Below are 19,428 nucleotides of genomic sequence, written 5' to 3'. Positions count from 1 at the left end.
TTTTCCCCCTTTCTCTGCATTAACATAACCTTTGGTGCGCACGAAGAGTACAGACAGGTGCCCGTCGTTCTATTGGTCAAAGAATTGCGAAAGCAGTAGAAAATTCCGCTACATTCGGCATTCTTTTCCTCCCACCCAAATACTACACACGTTTGAATTTCTATCAAGATCTTAAAAATTTGCATTCTCGTTCTGCTTGGTCAGTTCATATTCGTGTTTATTATGATCGTTATGCTTATATTATGAGTATATGTGTGAATGTTTATAATAACATAGTTGCAGTAACTGCTGAAGTATAGTAAACTTCCAAAAATGGTTGCGTTTTAACACAGATTAGCTTTCTAAGGAATAATATTCGGAATGGCTTAAATAAAGGGAAAGTAATCGAATAGTCAAAATAATTTCATTTTTTGGGCCAATATATTATACAATACGAAGGTTGGGAGGTCTCCCCTTTCTCTGCAAAATCTTGAATATTGAAACTGTTACAGTTCGCTGCAAAACAAGCAACGGACTTTTTTTTTTTTTTTTTTTGGTTACTTTCCAATCTGGATTGAGTAGGACTAAAAGTTCTGCAGTCTACCAACCCAAGCGAAGAATGATTCTATTCTGGAAATTTAACGCCGTCTGTTGAAAATTAGAATGAAAAACACCCCAGTTATTTAGTTCTTTATTTTTCTAATACCGAAGTTTATTTTTCTAATACCGGCAGTTGTTGATTCCGATTGCGTAATATCATGTAGGGAAGAATTACGGCGCACGTATTGCGCAATAACGTTTGCGATATTTTGCAGAGATAATTAATTTTGATGTTCAGTCCGAGATTTGTTTATGAACACTTACTTACTAACTGAAAGAGTTTTACTGTGCTTGCTAAGCAGAATATTTTTTAGTTCCATTGGTTTATTTTTATATGATGCACATATTGAAATGTCAAAAGCATTTATTAGCGGAAAAGTCTAAAGAGAGGCTACAGTCTACCCCCCTCCCCTCCGCTCCTTCAAGTTACGCTCGACTGTCCGAATATTCACCAATTCCAAGAATGCGGGTTAGTTAAGCTTTTACTGTTAAAAATGGCTGCATGAAGCAAATTTCTGTCTTCTGATTTCAGAAATGTTCCTTTTTTTTACTTAAATTACTTTGCTTGCAATTTTTTTAAAGAGAAAACTGATATACAATGAAAATTTAGAAAATGTTCAGAATTTAGATTTAAATTATTTAAATATCAATATGAGTGGAAAAATAAATTGTATTTATTATTAGGTTCCAAACGAATACAATAAATATGCCTTATTATTATTTATTTTCTCTATTTTGAACTGAAATTTCATCATTAAATCTTGTAATATAGTTTAGTTCTGCATAGTTTTTTTTTTTTTTCTCTCATTGTAAACTAGTTCTGTAAATTGAACTATTATTTAAAATTTAAAAAAAAGTAATTATTTTCCATGATTGAGGTAATGCTTATTCTCTCTTAATAAGTACTTCATTTCTCATATTTTAAATTACAATTCTAATTTTTAAGGTTATGCAGTTGTGTATGATGTAATTAGACAGGTGCTTATTTTTTTCTTAAAATGTGCTTGAAAAGTGCTTATAGGTGCTTATTTTTTTAACTAAAATGTGGCTATGAACCCTGTTAAAGATGGTTTAATTAAACCTCTCTACCAATCCGTCTGACTTGGGATATTAAAGGTGTCATTTGAGTTTTATCAATGCCAAGTAGCTTGCAGAGTTCTTTAATTAAGTCTGTGTAAAATTTCTTCCTTCAATTGAAGAGGCACTCCTAACCTTTAAATCCAGTGTTGTATCATTGCCTATACTACTGTGACAGCCTCTTGATCAGGAATAGGATACACTTCAGGCCAGTTGGTGAAGTAATCAGTGACAACAAGGATGTATTTGTTGTCATCAGCAGTTCATGGCAGAGCCCCAAGATGTCAAAGGCGTTCTTATGTACTAACGTTGCAGCTTGCCTTGGCTGTGTTTCTTTGATCCTTTCCGACCCGCACTGGCATAGCAAGACTGGCACCACTTTTGGACATTATCCCTCCCTTTGCATTACTTCAGTAGAAACGCTCTCGAACACTCTGCAAAGTCTTTGTTATTCCGAAGTAGCCTCCTGTAGGGCTGCTATGCAGTATTTTAAGGACATCCAGGATCTTGGAAGTATCAGCTGCCGTCAGAAATTCTGTCTATCAAATGATTCGAACTGACAGTACAAGATGCCATTTCAAGTATGAAGTGAGTCACAGAGAGCCCAGTATTGTTTTGTTTTTGGACTATAGATCAAAAATGTCCTGCCAGGTAGGATTTTTGTTTGAGGACTCCATTAAAGCAATTATGAGGCTTATGTTGCCATCTCCCAGCTGGTCTCTCCTCACTTCTTTGTCACTCAATGAGTCTCGATCAGTCAATGTTGATGTAATTTGTCACGTGACCGGATTCAGCAGTTTGTGTTTCTCTTCGACCCTAGTGTGATATCGGCAGCTTTCTGAGTAGGGTCTTCCAGACAAAGCGTTCGTGAGGATCCAACGCTTTGTCCGGAAATGATGGATAGTCCTCAGATGCTGAATGCAGTTCGTTATTTTTAAAGTCCAAGGAAAAATTGTATTTCCTTAGAAAGTCCAATTCAGGTATAAAAGGATCTGTAATGTCTGCTGCATATACTGTGTGATAGTAGGCGGCAATTTCAAATGTGATGTCCCCATCTATATCGATTTCATCACCAGATGCAGTAAGAAGAGTAACACAGGATGGCATCCAAATGAGTTTATCTTTAAACTGTTGATCTAAATCTTTCCAAATAATTGTAACATTTGCTCCTGTATCGATCACCATATTGCAAGGAACTCCATTGATATGTCCTATGATGAAGAGTCCATGATGATGTCCTATGATGAAGAGTTGCTGCCTCTCGCTGCAGAAATCGGAAGTGCTTGGAAATGGGGCATCTCATCCTTCAAATTCCTCTCTGTGATATTTCCATTAATTTGATTCTTGTGTCGTTGCTGGGGAATGGTCTTAGTTTCATGCTATGTAGTGTTCTGCAATTCATTCATACGTGGCCTTTAGCATCGTAGTTCCACCACTGGTTTCCTGTCATTCTTATTCCATCTCAAGGCCTTGACTTGTCTGTTTAAATCATCTGTCTTATTTTCCGTGCTCTGAGGCTTTTGCATTTACTTCAAACATGGCCTTCAATGCCGCATTTCCAGCACTTTACAGTCAATTTCTTCTCACTTCTATTCTGTATCAAAACATTGACTTGTCTGGATAAATCATCTAAACAAGCCATCATTTGATCCACTGGCTCGTGGACTTGCACAGCGCTGACTGTGTTGCGATCTCTGTGAGTTGCTTGCTGGGCTGCCACGAATTTCATGGCGTACACTAGAGCGCTTTTCATGTCTTTGACATCTGCTATTCGTAGACGTATTTCTGGATGCCATCGATGAAGTACTGCAGATACTGAATTTCTCTCGTTTCAGTCAGGCACTCCAAAAACTTGAGATGAGACAGCCTTTCAACATTTGTGGTGAGCTCCTGGAGTGTTTCGATGGGATTTTAATTGAAGCCTGCTATAGTCTTTCAAACATTTCTTCCCGAAGTTCAACTGCAACATGCCAGATAGAGCTTTGAAGTTTGGTCTCTGATTTTTTGGAAGAGTTTGAAGAATATCCACAGTGTCTGCTGTCAGAGAAGTGACAATATGATAGGCCCTAGCTTGGGAATCCCATCTATTTGTATCCGTCACTATAAAAAGTTGTGTGTTTTATACTTGCCAGGAGGTCTTCCCATCATACGTTTATAACTTTAGAGAGGGATGAGCAGGCAATGGGTAAAAATTTAAAACCATCAGTATTGCTCCCTGCCTTTGCTACGAATTTCTTTAAATTATCAACTTCTTTAGTGACTGCAGAAACTCTGTCATCAATTTGTTGTTGGATGGCAAAAACTCTTCCTTCGATTTGTTCTTTGAAGAAACTCTGTAATCAATTTGTTCTATGGCCAAAAAAAATGTGTCATTTCAGTTTTCATCTCCATAGCTGTTTTCTTTTATTGGCCCTTATCCGCTCGCTCCCTTGTTACAATACAATGCTGTGGGCTTTGATAATACTCTTGGCAATAGTTTTGCTATTTCTTAAATTTAAAGTGATATGGTGATCTGTTGTTTTGTGACTGAATGTTTACAAAGAACTGAAATGCCAAAAAGCAAGGATTTTAAGCTTCCATAGATTTTTTTTTTATATAGAAAGTAATTTATATTTTGTTATTTCTATTTAGGTTCAATTATGATTATTTGAAAATATTATGTAATTTTAAAGTATTTAAAAACTGTTGAATTAATCAAAATTGATATACTTATAGGCAAATAAAATCAAATAATTTCTATATGTTAATCACTAATATGATGATCATGTTAAAATATTAATAAAATATGCTTTGAGACTCAGAAATTAGTCTCACTTTAATTCTTTTATTATTATTTATTAAGTTAGATTACTTTTTTGAACAATTTAAGTAATTTTCAAAATTATATGCAAGGCTTTTTTTTTTTTAAATTTTAACATTTCTCTAAGGAAGGTACTAAATTGTATGTGAAAAATAATGATTCTTTGAGAAAGTCAATATCTTTAAAACCAACTCAATTTAAAATTATAAAATATACTAAGAAATTTCACACATTGGTGCTGTTTTAAACTATGATAAGTCAGATAGAATAAATGCAAAGAAATAATTTTGCAGTGTTGTGAATTGTAATTGATAATATTAATTTTGGACATTTTAATGTGATTTATGGTTATTGTAAGTGCAGCTTATTTATTTGAGAGTTTAAATGCAGCACTGGAAAGATACTTATAAACGCATTCTGCAATTTATTTGTTGCATGAAGTTAATGTTTTCCTTCCTGGCAAGTTATTTTTATGTTTTATTAATAAATTTCATAAGGAACAGTCCTCAGTTCATATTATAATTATGATGAGTTAGTGTCATCTTTTCATAAATGCTTTTGTACTTCATGATTTTCTGTTGCTGTTCCATAAGTGTAAATAAATCTATAAATTTAACTCTATTAAAAAAAAAAAATTAAAGAGTTCCAAGAAGCATTGCTGTGCAGAATATAGGAATTAAAGCCATAACTGGTAGCTAACCAAATACTCTGTGTTCAAAGCATATATGATGGAATGTAATGCTCAGAGCTTTTCTTTACTCAGCTGCTTAGTCATATAGTCCCTTCTAAATATGATGCCTTTTCCTCCAAAAAATTATATTATGTTTACCGCCATTTTGTGATTTTATTACTATTACATAGATTATTCATACATATTTAAGTAGCACAAAAGAACCAGTTGTTTTGCAATTACATTTTCATGGTTATCATTGCTATTTAAATACTAAATCACTTATTTTATGCTTATTGTAAACTATTAATACCCTTAAATTTTAATTGTAATAAGTTTAAAAAATATGTTAATAGTGTAATGAAAAATTTTTAACGTACATATAAATTTATCTTTTATTTATTTATGTCTAGAGTGGTATGTTCACTTCTCCATAGAGTGATGGGTAAGCTATACAATGACCTCCCCACTAATGAATAACAAGAACTGCTTGTTGTGTTAGTTTCATATCTTATATTTGTTTCCTTGGTATATGTAGACTTATTTTATTAATATTTGACGTCTGAACTTTTCTGAAATTTTTTTGATGCATTTTAGCTTCCATGCTTGTAAATTCTCGATTATTCAACGTGTTTTTTTGCCCAATGTTTTAGGAAAGATTATTATTTTTTATTACAGAACATTTTTTATACTATTTTATTTGTTTTACTTCTCTCTTTATTTATTGGTAGGCCAGTTTATTTTGGGAAATTAGTTTTTAACCCTTTTACCAACCCACAAATTGTTTATTAACAGTCAAATTAATTCTCATAAATGCTCTTTTCATCATGAAATTTTTCAAACAATAATCTTTCCAATAAAAGCTTGGTACTCTTTTGTTATCAGGATGTGTTCATATATATGCATGTGTATATATAGGTATGTATATACGCACATAAGTACATAAAAGCATGCATGCATACATACATAAATTTCTTACTCTGGCCCAGATAACAGAAAAGTTTTTTTAACAGAAACAGATAACAAAGTTTTTTTTTTTTTTTTTTTTTTTTTTTTATATATGATTTTAAGCAATTTCTAAAATTTTGGTTTTCTAAAAATATTTCAGTAATTTTGGCTTTTGTGCAGTTGTAGCAGTATGGAATATTAAATCAAAAATTTATTCTGCTGTTGATTTGAGAGACCATGTTTCTAAATCAAGCAGAAATTCAAATAAATTTAATGCAGTCTTACATCAAATTAGAAAGAGTTATTTTTCTGTATTCAAAGACGTGATATTGTCACTTTTCCACATTTTAATAGATTAAATGTATAAAATAAAACATTTGAAAATCCTTTTTCTCACAGTTTTAGTTCAATGAATTGTGAATTTTTTTTTAACTTTCATAATATTTTTGCTCATATATAGCTAAATTTAAAATTGTAAGACTTTCTACTTGTAAATTATGTTATGACATTTACAGTATCTCAAGGAACAATTGAAATTACAGTACTGAAATGACATGGAATACAAGACTAATTATAATCAATTTAAATAAATTTACTTTTGTCAATTTTCATTTGACATTTGCCATTATTAGCAGCCCTGCAGTTTTATATAATCGTTGGATTACCATATGCAGATTGTATTAGGACATTAGCATAATTTCAAGGAATAATAGAAGTAATAGTATGGAATGGCTGATGGCTTATTTTTATTCATATATAGCAAAATTACTGTAGTATCTAAAAATTTCTATACTTTTTAAAGTATTTAACTGAAACCATGTAACTTATTTAATGTATTTTATTAATTTTATATGAATGAGGTAACACAGTAAAAATAATCTAATACTTCAAGTCACCATTATAAATGAAACAAAGCTTGAAATTCCTATTGTTTTCCTCCAAATTATATAAAAGGTTTTGACTGACTGACATTTGGATATATAAATTATTGTTTGTAATATTTTATGTATCCTAATGTAACTTAGCAGACTATTGTTTACCATTAACAAATTACTTATAAAGGAATTTTGAAGAAAGATAAACAATGAAATCAATTCTTTCATTTCATGCTTTGTCCATGTACTTATACGAAAATAAAATCTAGCTAGGTAATTTATGATTTGTAAATGAACTGGAAATTAGCATCTTGATAAAATTTATCAGGACATTACAAACATATATGCTGTCATAAATATATTAGTAGATTAGTATTGTACTTCTGTAGAAGTAAAGACAGTTCATAACTGCCAGAATAAGTATGCTTTTATTAAGATAACAAGAAGTCAATGTATAATGTATACCACTTGGATAAGTGTTATTTTTTTTTTTTTTTTTTTAAATGCTGGACAGAAATTGTGAAATGATATGCATTTAAACAATTTTACTTTTTTAAAATTATATGTGTAGAAATGTTAAACAGTTTCAACTGTGTGTCATTTCTGCTGTTGCCTTGGCATTACTGTTTTTAGAATGGATTAAGGACTTTAAAAAAGACAATAGATAATAATGCAAAGAAACGAGGGCTGTGGATTCGAAGTTGGAGTCATGGAGTCGGAATCAGAGTTGGGCAGATTTTTGGGATAAAAGGAGTCGGAGCTGGAGTCACTAAAAACAAGTCGACTCGGACTCCAGTTTTTGTTGGACAGTTTAAATTTGAAGTGAATTAAAAAAAAAATTAATGACAAACTGAGTTATTATTTTTATTTATGGACTATATACATTAATAAATAGTTATTTTCCATTTTATTGATATGTTAATAAATAATATAAAGGAAGAGAATGGATGTGATATTTGCCATTAGTGATTAAACTGATTCATTTAGTTACAAATCGTATTGGTAAATTTAGGTAAGAGGCAATAGCAGCAAGAATTCCCAAAATTGATGCCATTCTTAGGAGGTGAGCAGGAAAGGGAGCAATTATTGACCAAGCAATGTGATGATATAGAAGTTGTTAGAAATAAAAACTTTTTTAGACGATGTAGATAACCTTAATGTTTCACTAACAGGAAGACTATGGAATGATCTGTCCAGAATTGGAAACTCTTCTTTCTACACTGTATATAGCCATAAAAAAGTTACAATCTGAAGAATTAACAGGAGGCAAAAATGGAAGAATGAGATGTTTGTTCTTTCTGAAATGGAGGGTTTATTCAAGGAATCATTTCTTCAATGAAGAAAAGAGAAACTAGTTTGCTAGACAAGGAGATCTTGTTGGGTTCAATATATGTAGATCCAAAACACCGAATTTTGTTGGATGACGAACAAATTAAGAAGGCAAAGAAAGCCATCTATGAACTTTCAATAAGAATGAAATTATTTCGAGAACAATTTGAATCATGACAGTCAAACTGCAAATAATGCAACTGAGTCTCTATCATCCTCTTTCAGTGATGAATTGGATTTTGAGAAATATTATGGCTAATATTGAAAAGGCTACGGCAAAGCGAATGAAAATAAAGAACCAAGAGCCTTTTGATATAAAAATGAAAAAATACGAACCAGATTTCTACATAGCATTTGAAGAAATAGAGAAACATGATTGCTCTTGCAAGATATCTCTTTTAGAAGTTATAAAATTCTGTCCTGAAAAGTCAAAAGAAGTAGTCCTAACAGTAGCAGCTCTTCCTCCTACTCAAGTCAGTGTAGAAAGACTCTTCTCAGCTCTGAAGTTTATCAAATCAGATCTATGGTCCTTCAACAATGAAGATCTTGCCGATGCTATACTGTTTCTTAGAAATAACCTAATGCCAGTTTTTCCATCTTATAATAAATGCTAATTAACATAAATAATTTGCTATGCTATCATTTTTTTTTTTTTTTTTCCTTTCCCTGTAGCATCTATTACTTCTTTTATATTTAAAAAAATACGCTTTAATCCATTTGTATATGTTTGTTTACATATACATATGTGAGGGAGTCGGAGTTTTTAAAATTCCAGAAGTCGGTGTCAGTCATTTTCCCTACCGACTCCACAGCCCTGAAAGCAACAAGTAGTAATGATGAAATAGCTCAAATGTTATTGAATGGCTTCATAACTGTGTTTAGTTGTAACTGCCACTGGAAGAAGCAAAACATATCTGATAATCCAATGTGCATTAAATGAATTAAATATAGGGTGAGGATTTATTTCTATATACTGATTGGTATGTTAGTTGCGCTGGAAAACTAAATATTTTTTCTTTGTGTTAGAGCAAAGCTGATAGCTTATTTTAAATAAATTCCGTTCATTCTTATGTTATTTCTTTTTGTTTACGAATGCAGATTAAAGGAAAATCATTAGTTCTCATTTTCTTTTGGGCTAAAAATTGTTTGGTTTTCTGTCTGGTAAAAAAGAAGGCTGAAATAGAGCATATGAAATTTTAAGTTTTTTGCATCATAGGAAGCTATTTTTCTGAATACAGCTCAAGAGTAACACTGAATTCTTTCAAACTTTATTAAAATAAAAATTTAAAAAAAAATTGTTTCATTCCTTTATGTATATCATTTTAGCTCTCTGTAAATCTGCTTGTGATTGATATTACATATATCTTCTGCTGATATGAAATTTGGCTACTACTGCTCTGTAGCTGCATATTATTAAAGATCCTTCCTTTCTAACTATATGAATGTATTGTTTAAGGCAAATCTAAAATGTTCAGACTTGTGAATAAAAATGTAAAGACTTACGAAGCTTGCACATTATGCTGTCCTGATTCAGATGTTGAACTCTAAAATAGCTGTCACATGAGTTAAAAAGTAGCAATGTAGGTAATACAGATTATTTCAGTTTTAGAAAGCTGGCTTCTCACTGGAAATGATCTAAAACATCAGTTATATTTAGAATTCCATCTGAAACTTGATAATATGGCATATGTTTGAAGCTCCGCTCAGAATTTATGAGAGTTTTGTGCTGTTATTCTTTTCCAAACTCTGTTCCGAATAGTATCTCATGTGACAAATGCAATAGTGTGTACAACTATAGTGATTGATATTCAGCATCTTAGTGAAACACATGTTCATTGCCACCAAGACAAAAATAACAATCATCTTGTCTTGAATATCATCACTGTACATATCACAAAGCTTAAGGGTAGCTTAAGAATGTCTACATGTTTCTGTGCAGAGTTGGGAGGAGGATACAGTTAGATCCTCGAGGGGACTACCTTTATTCTTTTGAATAACTGGTTGCATTGTTGATTTAAAAATTTAATTATTCAGTGTACTTACAAGATCTTGTTTTTGTTTTTTAAGAAGTTTCTAACAAAAGTTGTTATTATTATTATTACTACATGCTTTTATTTATGTGTTGAATAATATTATGTATTGATTATACTTATATAATAACCCTTTGATTGTATAATTATAATATTTTTTCTGAAAATGTGAGTTTATATTTAAAAAAAATAATCTTTTAGTTTAACCTCTTTGGTTGCATCTCATTTTTCAGAATGATGTTAAGAGTTAACACTGTAATAATTTATATTTGTAATGTTCTTTTTTTATTTTATCACTTATAGAATTTTACTGATACTTCATATTGTTATTCAATGATATGGAACTATGTTTGATTCTGTATTTAAGTAAGATTTTTGAGTCATTATGAATACAATTACACTGTTGATTTTCTATCATCTTAGATTCTAAAGCCTTATAGCATTATATCTGGTATTGTAAGAATTTATGTTTTTAACCCTCTAGTTTTAATCAATAAAACATGATTATCTTCTAATCATCATTGAAACTTAAATACAAATTAGTAGGAATAATAAAAAGTAGCAGTGAAGTAAAATTATTATATAACTGAAGCTTTTAAAGACAAATCTAATTTTCTGAACCACTGTACATATGATGATGAAACTCTGCTAATCTCTGTTTAGAAATTTTAGAGTTTAATACTAATGTAAAACTGATCTCAAAGTCTGAAAGTTAAGAGCAATTAAGATTGTGTGTTTCCTTTGTGTCTGTTCCGGTTTGAATAGAAACTTTTCTCTGCCTCGGAATGGCAACAGTCAAAACTTTACTTTTGATTTGTTTTGATGCAGCTCGAACGCTGCTGATGAGAAGTAACATTAAATTAGATTAATTTGTTTGGTATTTTAATAAACTATTTTTAAAACCAGATTGAATATTTTGAACATAGAATTATCACTCAAACACTACTTATAGAAATTTAGATTCATCGTAGAACGTTGTCGAACACAGTCCATTCGTCTATCAGAGCACGCATACATAAATTTTGCTGCATCGTCCAGGAATCGAACCTGAGCCGCCTGTGTGGCAGGTAAGCAGTGTCATTTCATCTTGGATCTCGAGGCATTTTGAAGTAGAAGCCATGTGCTCTATAACTTATATTATTTTTCATGTGCTTTATTTTTCTAATCCAATCTAAGGTTCTAATATTTTGTCCCTTTTCTTTCTCTCTGTCTATATATATGTATGTCTGTGTGTTTGCAATAGCTGAGCATTTTTCTCCTGCTGAAAATGGTTTTACCTATCAGTATTTAGCACTGCAACTCTTGTCATTGAGAACATTCGTACAGATGCAACATATATTGCACTCATAAGCAAGAGTAGAGACAGTGTGAACAACCAAGCATTGTATAGAAATTGAACTCATTTGCAGTTAGCTTCTATTGACTCACATGCATCCAAGATGGTTAACTGCTTTTGTATTAATAAATAGCAGGATAATGTGCATGACTTATGTGCTGATAGCACTGCAAAATCTTAACTTTCTGTGAAATTGATATAGTCTGAGTTTGGCATTGCTACTGAAGCTCAAATTTCTCATTGATCTCACTTCATTGATTGTGAGATTAAACAATTCTTTCATATATGTGCAATATCTGTCAATCATAAATTTATAATGCAAGCTGGTTCATTTGTGCCCACTGCAGTGCATAACTGGAATGTAAGCTTAACTTATTGATGATCATCAAAGGGTTAAGTAAAATATCCCAAAAGTTTTTTTTAAATGTTATTCGAGTGAGCAATTATTATTCATTTAGTAGCTTTTGGTCGTAAATATAATAGTTCATTTTGTCTTAGAAATAATTAACTCATGAGATGGATGGAGATGAAAGTTTTAGCGTTATTTAATTAAAGTTGTTTTGAAAATTAAACATTTTAATATAAGAAAAATAAATCGTTTTAGTTGGCACTGAAACATCGACAAGGGAAACATCATAAGATGAGAATTGTAATTTTTGTTGGAAGTCCTATTGAAGATGATGATAAAGAGGTAATTTTATGGCCAGATTTTGTATTTTCTGATTGATTATTTTACTAACTATTTTATGAGTAAATAAATAATGATAAATTTGGTAATTTTAGCTATTTCAAATCTTGTGCTTTGCATGAAGTAAAATAATTATTAATATTACTAAATATTTCTATTATATATTTGCCTTGTTTGCCTTTTCAAAATGTACTTCATGTCTGTGACAATGAAAATTCTTTTTTTCCCTGCAGATTATAAAACTTGCAAAAAAATTCAAGAAAGAGAAAGTCTGTGTTGATATTGTCAATTTTGGAGAAGATGTATGTTATTATAAATACGTGTATTAAGTAAAATTTTATTATACTGATTTATTTTAAGATTGATTGATTTTAAGTATTAGAATTATTAATTTGTGTAGTTATACTAGAAGTTTGTTTATTTTAACTTTGTTGAATTTCTTAAGAATCTTTTAAAAAAGTGTACATACTGGAGAATGAACCTTTGTGCAAGAAAAATGTTTGTGGTAAACACAACACGATTATTTGCAAAAAAATGTGAAATGTAAGTTTTATTTTGAAATTATTGCTGTAAAAATTTAATATTGCATGAGTACTAAATTTCATTTGCACTCAAAAAGAAATCAGTTTAATTTTTGTTGTTAATGATAAATAATTTCAGTTTTAAAATTGTTTTAAAATACAATTTTATTAGACTTATTAAATTAAAAGTATATTTCTATATTTTATACACTCTGTTTTTATTATTTAAATGTTTTTCTTCAATTACACAAGCAATTTTATTTTTGTTTTGTTAAGAAAAACGCTTCGGGCGTATGGAGCCCGACACGCGTCCTCGTGTTGCTAAAAGTAGCGCGCGTCTTTGCGCGTTAAACATACTGAACAATGCTTAACATTCGTGCGGCTCATTTCCCCCCTTTTTTTTAATTCCTAGGTTTGCAAAAATTATTTTAATTCTATAAATTAAGCATCATGTATTTTTGAGTACTTATAAGAAGTAAATTATTCATGTGTCTCATAACTACATTCAATATCTAACAGAATGTTTTCCATGTGTCCCATCCCTTTTCATAGGTAGATAATTCTAGTGCATTTTGTTATAATTAAACAATCCGTTTGGATTCTTTAGGTAAATATTAAGAGGTAAGGAGGTGAGTTTTCAATACTGAAATAGAAGTAAAGTGTAATTTTCTTCGAAATAAATATTCTTTATTGCAGTTTTAAAAGAAATTGATGATCCCTTTTGCTGGAAGTAGAAATTTTATGTTACATGTATATCAATCAATCAATCTAAATGCATTCTAATTAAAAAGAATATATGGGCTGACCCCTAACTGATGACCTCCATATTAAGTGGGAGATGAGACTGCCCAAGCTTAAGCCATCCTGGAGATGTAGAAATTCTCTTGCCAAGGCGCAACAGTTTTTTACACATTCCTCTAAACTGACCGACCAACTGAAGTCACTACTACTGGTAGCCAGAGGCCATGATCGGCTGGGCCTATAAACCTGAAGATTTGACTGGTTGTCTTGCTATTATATGTAGATATATGATTATCTTTTGATAACTAAGTTTAATGAACACCAAGTTTTTAACACTAATTTTGCCATTCTATAAAAAATTAGTCATTATGTGCAAATGCAACTGTAGTTAAAAGGGTAATAATTTAAATTATTTTGCTTTCTAAAACCATGAAAGAAATGAATAAAAAGTAGTAAGCAATATTGAAAATGGTAAAAGAAATACAGGATGCAGCAGCATTCATAGCATAATTTGACTTCCGTAGTACAATGATGTACTGCATGAATGTGCGCCAGCTCGTGTCGCATTCGTGTACTAATGAGCTGCCATTTTGAGTGTGACAGTGATATGGATCGATGGAGTGCACAACATCATGCCTTTGCTGTTGAAAATTATTTCAAGATTAACTACTCTGTTATTGCTACCCAGCGTCTATTTCGACAACATTTCAACTTGATACGTCATGGGAAAGTTCAAGATGGACGGACCATTGCGACAGACATTTCCAGGAAGAGTAATTTCCCATTTTGGTGACCTTTCCTAGCCACCTCACTCACCTGCTCTTTCATGTGCAGACTTTTTCCTTTAGGGTCACCTGAAGCAAGAAGTTTTCCAAACATGCTGTGCTACAATTCCTGAGTTGAAGGATCGCATCAGAACTGCCTTTGGCAGTGTCTCGGGGAATACATTAAGCAGAGTTATGGCAAGCTTCCAATGCCGCCTAGATGAGTGTGTTGTGCAGAGGGGGCATCATTTGACAGGCATCATATTCAAAAAGTAATCTACACAATGGACAATGACTTACACATTAGTAAATGGCATACCTTTAATTATTAATTGACATAAGAGGTAATAAATAAATTACAGTTACTGCCTTATGGTGTGTTTTTAATATCTTACTATGAATGCTGCTGCACCCTGTATAATGCAGCATTAATAATAATTTTTTAAAACATGAAAAAATAATAAGCTAAAGAACTGAAAACTTGGAACAGAAATAAAACAATTACCAGGTTCTAAAGTCAAATAAATAAAAAAAAACAGAAAGTCTTACGGTAAAAAAGAAAAAAATATAAATTAATTAAAAAAATTTTAGAAAATTAAGAGTCCAAATCTTTTAAACGAATATATGGATTTCATTGATAAACTTAAAGCAGATAAAAAAAAGCCTTGCAAAAATTAGTTATGCAGAATACCCAAAAGTAAATAAATAAATAAACAAAATCCATACATATGATATGAAAAGGAAGGGGACTAAGTGCAAAGCTAATGCCAATTTATATGAAAAAATAAGCAGAAAATGGTATTTGCTGCATAGATTCTAAATGCTGAGATCCACGAGATTTTTGCATTGTCTCTTGAGTATAAAAAGAGAATACGGATAAGCACAATTGCCCACTGACATCTATTATTTGGGAGAGAAGGGAGGGGTAATTGTTTTAACTGGCAATAGCAGTCAATTTTAAGAGATTGTGAAACAAAAAAAATAAGGAATTATTTTAGGAAATAAATGTATAAACGGTGCTCGACTGTGTTAGCATAAATCTGTATTATCAATAATTTGGCAATGTATTCAAATCTGGCTTTTTGCTTGGAATACATCTCAAACTGGAACTTTCTACATCCAAACATCTTTGATTTTACAGCTACTGAATATAATTCCCGATATCAACCTGGTTAATGATTATTTATTATTTTTTGCTTTCAATACCACATGACTATCAACACATGGCAGCTTCTGATATGATTCATCCAGTGATGTCCAAACAGTTTTTTTTTAAATGTTTGTAAATGAATGCCGAACAGTATGGTAGTCTTTTATGTCGATATTACAGTTGGCTGCCATTACACACTTCAGCTAACTGCAATGCAAAGTGTTCAATGTGTTCACGAGAAATTTAACAGAAATTTCTTTACGTATGCAAAAAAAAAAAAAAAAAAAAAGATTTTGTAAATGATACCCATAAGCCAAAAAATTACATTTATTGCTGTTTGAATTGAGATTGGCTGATTTGTTATTCGGATGATCCTGCAATCAGCACTAGAGCTAGTAGGAGGGCACTGGGCAGCAAGGTTTAGGGAAGGCAAAAGTTTTTGAATTCATAGAAGCACCAAGCAACAAAAGTAAGGGATGGCAAAAATCTCCATAATTTAGGGAGGCACTTGGCAGCAGAATTTACCACCTGCAGAAGCTGCATCAGACTGTAAAACGGCTAGTGTCGGCCCCAGATAAGCCTTAAATATAAGTAGGAATTTATTTATTCGGGGCTCAGATAAGTTTTAAGCATGTGTAGAAATAGATGTAGGTATAATAAATAACTACATTAATGTAATTTAGAATTAACTTTATCAGTGTGCTTTGCTTGAACATTTATGAAAGTTCAAGTCACTTCATTTAGCAAGAGAAATTAATTATTGGTTGTTCGTCTATACTTTAAAAAAAAAACAAAAATGGAATTTTGTATTCAGATTGCTGATTTTTGATAGTGAAATATAAAAATGCATTGTAATATTGGCGAACACTATGCTTGATTAAGCTATGAATGACAATAATGATAATTTTATGCTTTCATATTAACAAAAAAATCAGAAAACCATTAGTTTTTGTCTTGTCTCTTCAAATTTTATTATAACAGCTCACAACATTTGTAATGTTAGTTTTCTAAACATAATAAATTTTATTACTACATTTACTGAAAGAGACCTTCCTAGGATAATTGTTAGTTTACAGTAGTTTTATCTTTAAATGAGTCTTTCCCACAATAATAATTTATGACTACATTATTCAAAGAATATAGAAGTCTTAAAAAAATGCCTCTTGTGCTCAAATTAAAAAAAAAAAAGGCTTCACCTAGTATATCTGTATGCAATTTTAACCATTTGACTGCTAAGCAATTCTTGCAAGAACGCATGAAAACTGCTGGACATATTTTGACTTGATGTTGTCTATTGACTTATATTTTATTATAATTATAATTATATTTTGACTTGATGACGGAGCAACAAAGACACACTGAAACTTTCTGCGCTGCTTCGCGGTTTTCGAGACAAATGAACGCAGCACTTTTGCACCGCGTAGCAGTCAAACGATTAATAATGTAAATGCAGAAGATTTACAGAAATTTATATTAATTTATAATTTTATTAAATGATTCCATTTTACTATTTCCATCAGAAATGGAATACATAAAAATATTTAAATGGTGGAATTCATAATCAGATTTTTTTAATTATATTTGTAGAAGAATAAATTTATGTTTTCTAGTATCATAATTATAAAAATTTTAAGCTGGACTGTTAATGAATTTTTCGGAAGTACAATAAGGAAACTCCTTTTGTAATAAAATGATTTACCATAATTTAAGTATGTCTTTCATTTCAACTCTAAGGAATGAAAATATAGTTGTTCATGGTAGTAAAACACCTTACTCTAGTGTAACCAGAAGTCATCAAATTTTATCAAAGCAAAATTTAGTACAACAGCATTGGGTTTAGTCACACCAATCTCATAATACATCACCACTAGTGTATAGTGAATGCTAGCTAAGCTTTATGATAATAGCTGCAAATTTGAAGATTTTCAGATATTGTAAAATTTGATTTTCCAATTAATAGGATTTAAGGTGAAGTAATAAATGAAGATGGTATAATAGAAGTTTTTCATTATGATGACAATTCCCCAATCAGAAAGCAATTAGCAGATGTCGAAATCTGTAGTATGATTCTAAATTAAGAAAATATCACTACTCGTAGTGAAGAAGGTGACAAATAGGTTACTGAAAATGAAAAAAATTTAGTTAACAATTTAGTGGGAATTTTCATCATGGCAACTACAGATCTTGAATAATGGAACTTTATAACTGGACAAGAAATTATGTGTATCATTAGAACTGAAGAGAAAGTTTTAGCACAGAAAAAAGTAATTTACATTAAAAGAAATGTTTAATAAAGCAAATTAATAAATACTCAGCTTTCTTTTTGTGAATTTTGATTGCCTTAGGGTCGTAAATGCTTTATCATTTATCTCTATTTCATATTTTTAATTTTATAATTGCTATATATCATCTTATTAGATTTGAGCATGATCTAATACCTGGAATGAAATTCTGGTGAATCTGGATCTCGAACTTTGTATTCTAATGGTTGAACTCATGCGAAATTCTTCTCACATTATAGGCAGCTTACAGAGGTATTGGGAACATAGTGTAGCCACATTTTACTATCAGCGTAGTTCTACTGTAATGTTCATATGGCATTTTCTACATCAGTGTGCAACTGTCAGATTGACCAGTGTGCATCAGGATTCATCACCCTTCAAATACTTCAACTGCCTCACAGAGAGCCATTTAGTGTGTTGTAAAGTCACTATGCAATGGTAATTTGACCTAGATTCAATTCTAGGTGAATGGGCTGGCTACATGGGGGGGTTTCTTAGTTTTCCCCATGTCTAAGGTGGATAAGAACCAGTTTCTCTCAAAAGTCCTCCAAAAAGGCATCTGTTCCTTTCAGCGGATAACCCTTGTATACTTTGTCATAATCAAGTAAACCAAACCATTGCTCCACAATCTAACTGCAACAAATTTTGCACTTTTAATTTTCAATGAGCAGTGCACAGTTGAGTTCATATTGTCAATACAATATGACAGTAATGCTTTTTTTGTTTCCACTTTACTATGATATTACATACACTGGACTTATGTAGATTAAAATGTAGATATATAATAGGTAACAAGCTGTAAATCTCACAGACAGATTTCCTGAAGTTTATCTTTGAGAGTATTGATTTATGTTGTCTTGTTGAAGTTGTAATATTTATAGATTCATCTGGCTTTTATATCATGACTAGCATCTTACATTTCCAAGGGATAGAGCATTTTTTTAAGTGCATGTTTTACCTGCTAATAAATTTTTTTCATACAATATAAAAATATATCATGCATTATTTAATAGGAGATAGATCAAATGTCTGTTATTTCAAATGTGCATCTAATGTTAAGTTGACATTAAAATTTTGGGTCATATGCTAATTAATTGTTATTGAATGTGCTTCTAGAATAGTTTACTGCTGAAGTTCTTGTAGTATAGTGAATGAGATTGGCACAGTATTTCTGACAAAATCTCCGAGGAACATTACGTTAGGTAACATTAGACTTAAACTTCAAGAGAAAAAAGTATATGTGAACATGTTCTTTCTTTATTTCTTCCAGGTGATTATGCTATATTTTCATATAACAAAAAATAAGTTTTGAGTTTTGCAAATAATTTTTTTTTTTTTTTTTTTTTTTTTTTTTTTTTTTTAACCACATACTGTATTGAGACATCCCTCAGAAAAATTCTGCTTTGAAACACCCCTTGGCCAATACAGTTTATCTGAAATCTGTATATATATACAGTCAAAAGTCTTTAATCCGGACTTGTCGGGACTTCGGCGATTCCGGATTATCGGTTTTTCCGGATTATAGATCATCAGTTTAAATCTGGTAAGATGGCATGCAGAAATTATAAAATTAAAAATATGAAACCGTAATTTATAAAATAAAGAGCAATTATGATCTAAAGGGTATCGAAATTTACA

At 31.0% G+C, this 19,428-nt stretch overlaps 1 protein-coding gene across 1 annotated transcript in view; it reads left to right on the top strand.

The window, feature by feature from the left end:
• The window catches only part of Rpn10 (regulatory particle non-ATPase 10), a 92,425-nt gene that overhangs the window by 38,399 nt on the left and 34,598 nt on the right, over window positions 1-19,428 (top strand). Inside the window, exons 4-5 of the mRNA XM_085824443.1 lie at window positions 12,249-12,335; window positions 12,566-12,634. Of these exons, the coding sequence (XP_085680569.1) occupies window positions 12,249-12,335; window positions 12,566-12,634 (156 nt within the window). The remainder of the gene's footprint in view (window positions 1-12,248; window positions 12,336-12,565; window positions 12,635-19,428) is intronic.

The sequence above is a fragment of the Stegodyphus dumicola genome, chromosome 1, assembly GCF_044657685.1.
Source record: "Stegodyphus dumicola isolate Sdum_Otavi_A_Nest chromosome 1, ASM4465768v1".
NCBI lineage: Eukaryota > Metazoa > Arthropoda > Arachnida > Araneae > Eresidae > Stegodyphus > Stegodyphus dumicola.
The sequence above is the reverse complement of the archived record's forward strand: the minus strand, read 5'-3'. Positions and strand labels throughout refer to the sequence as shown.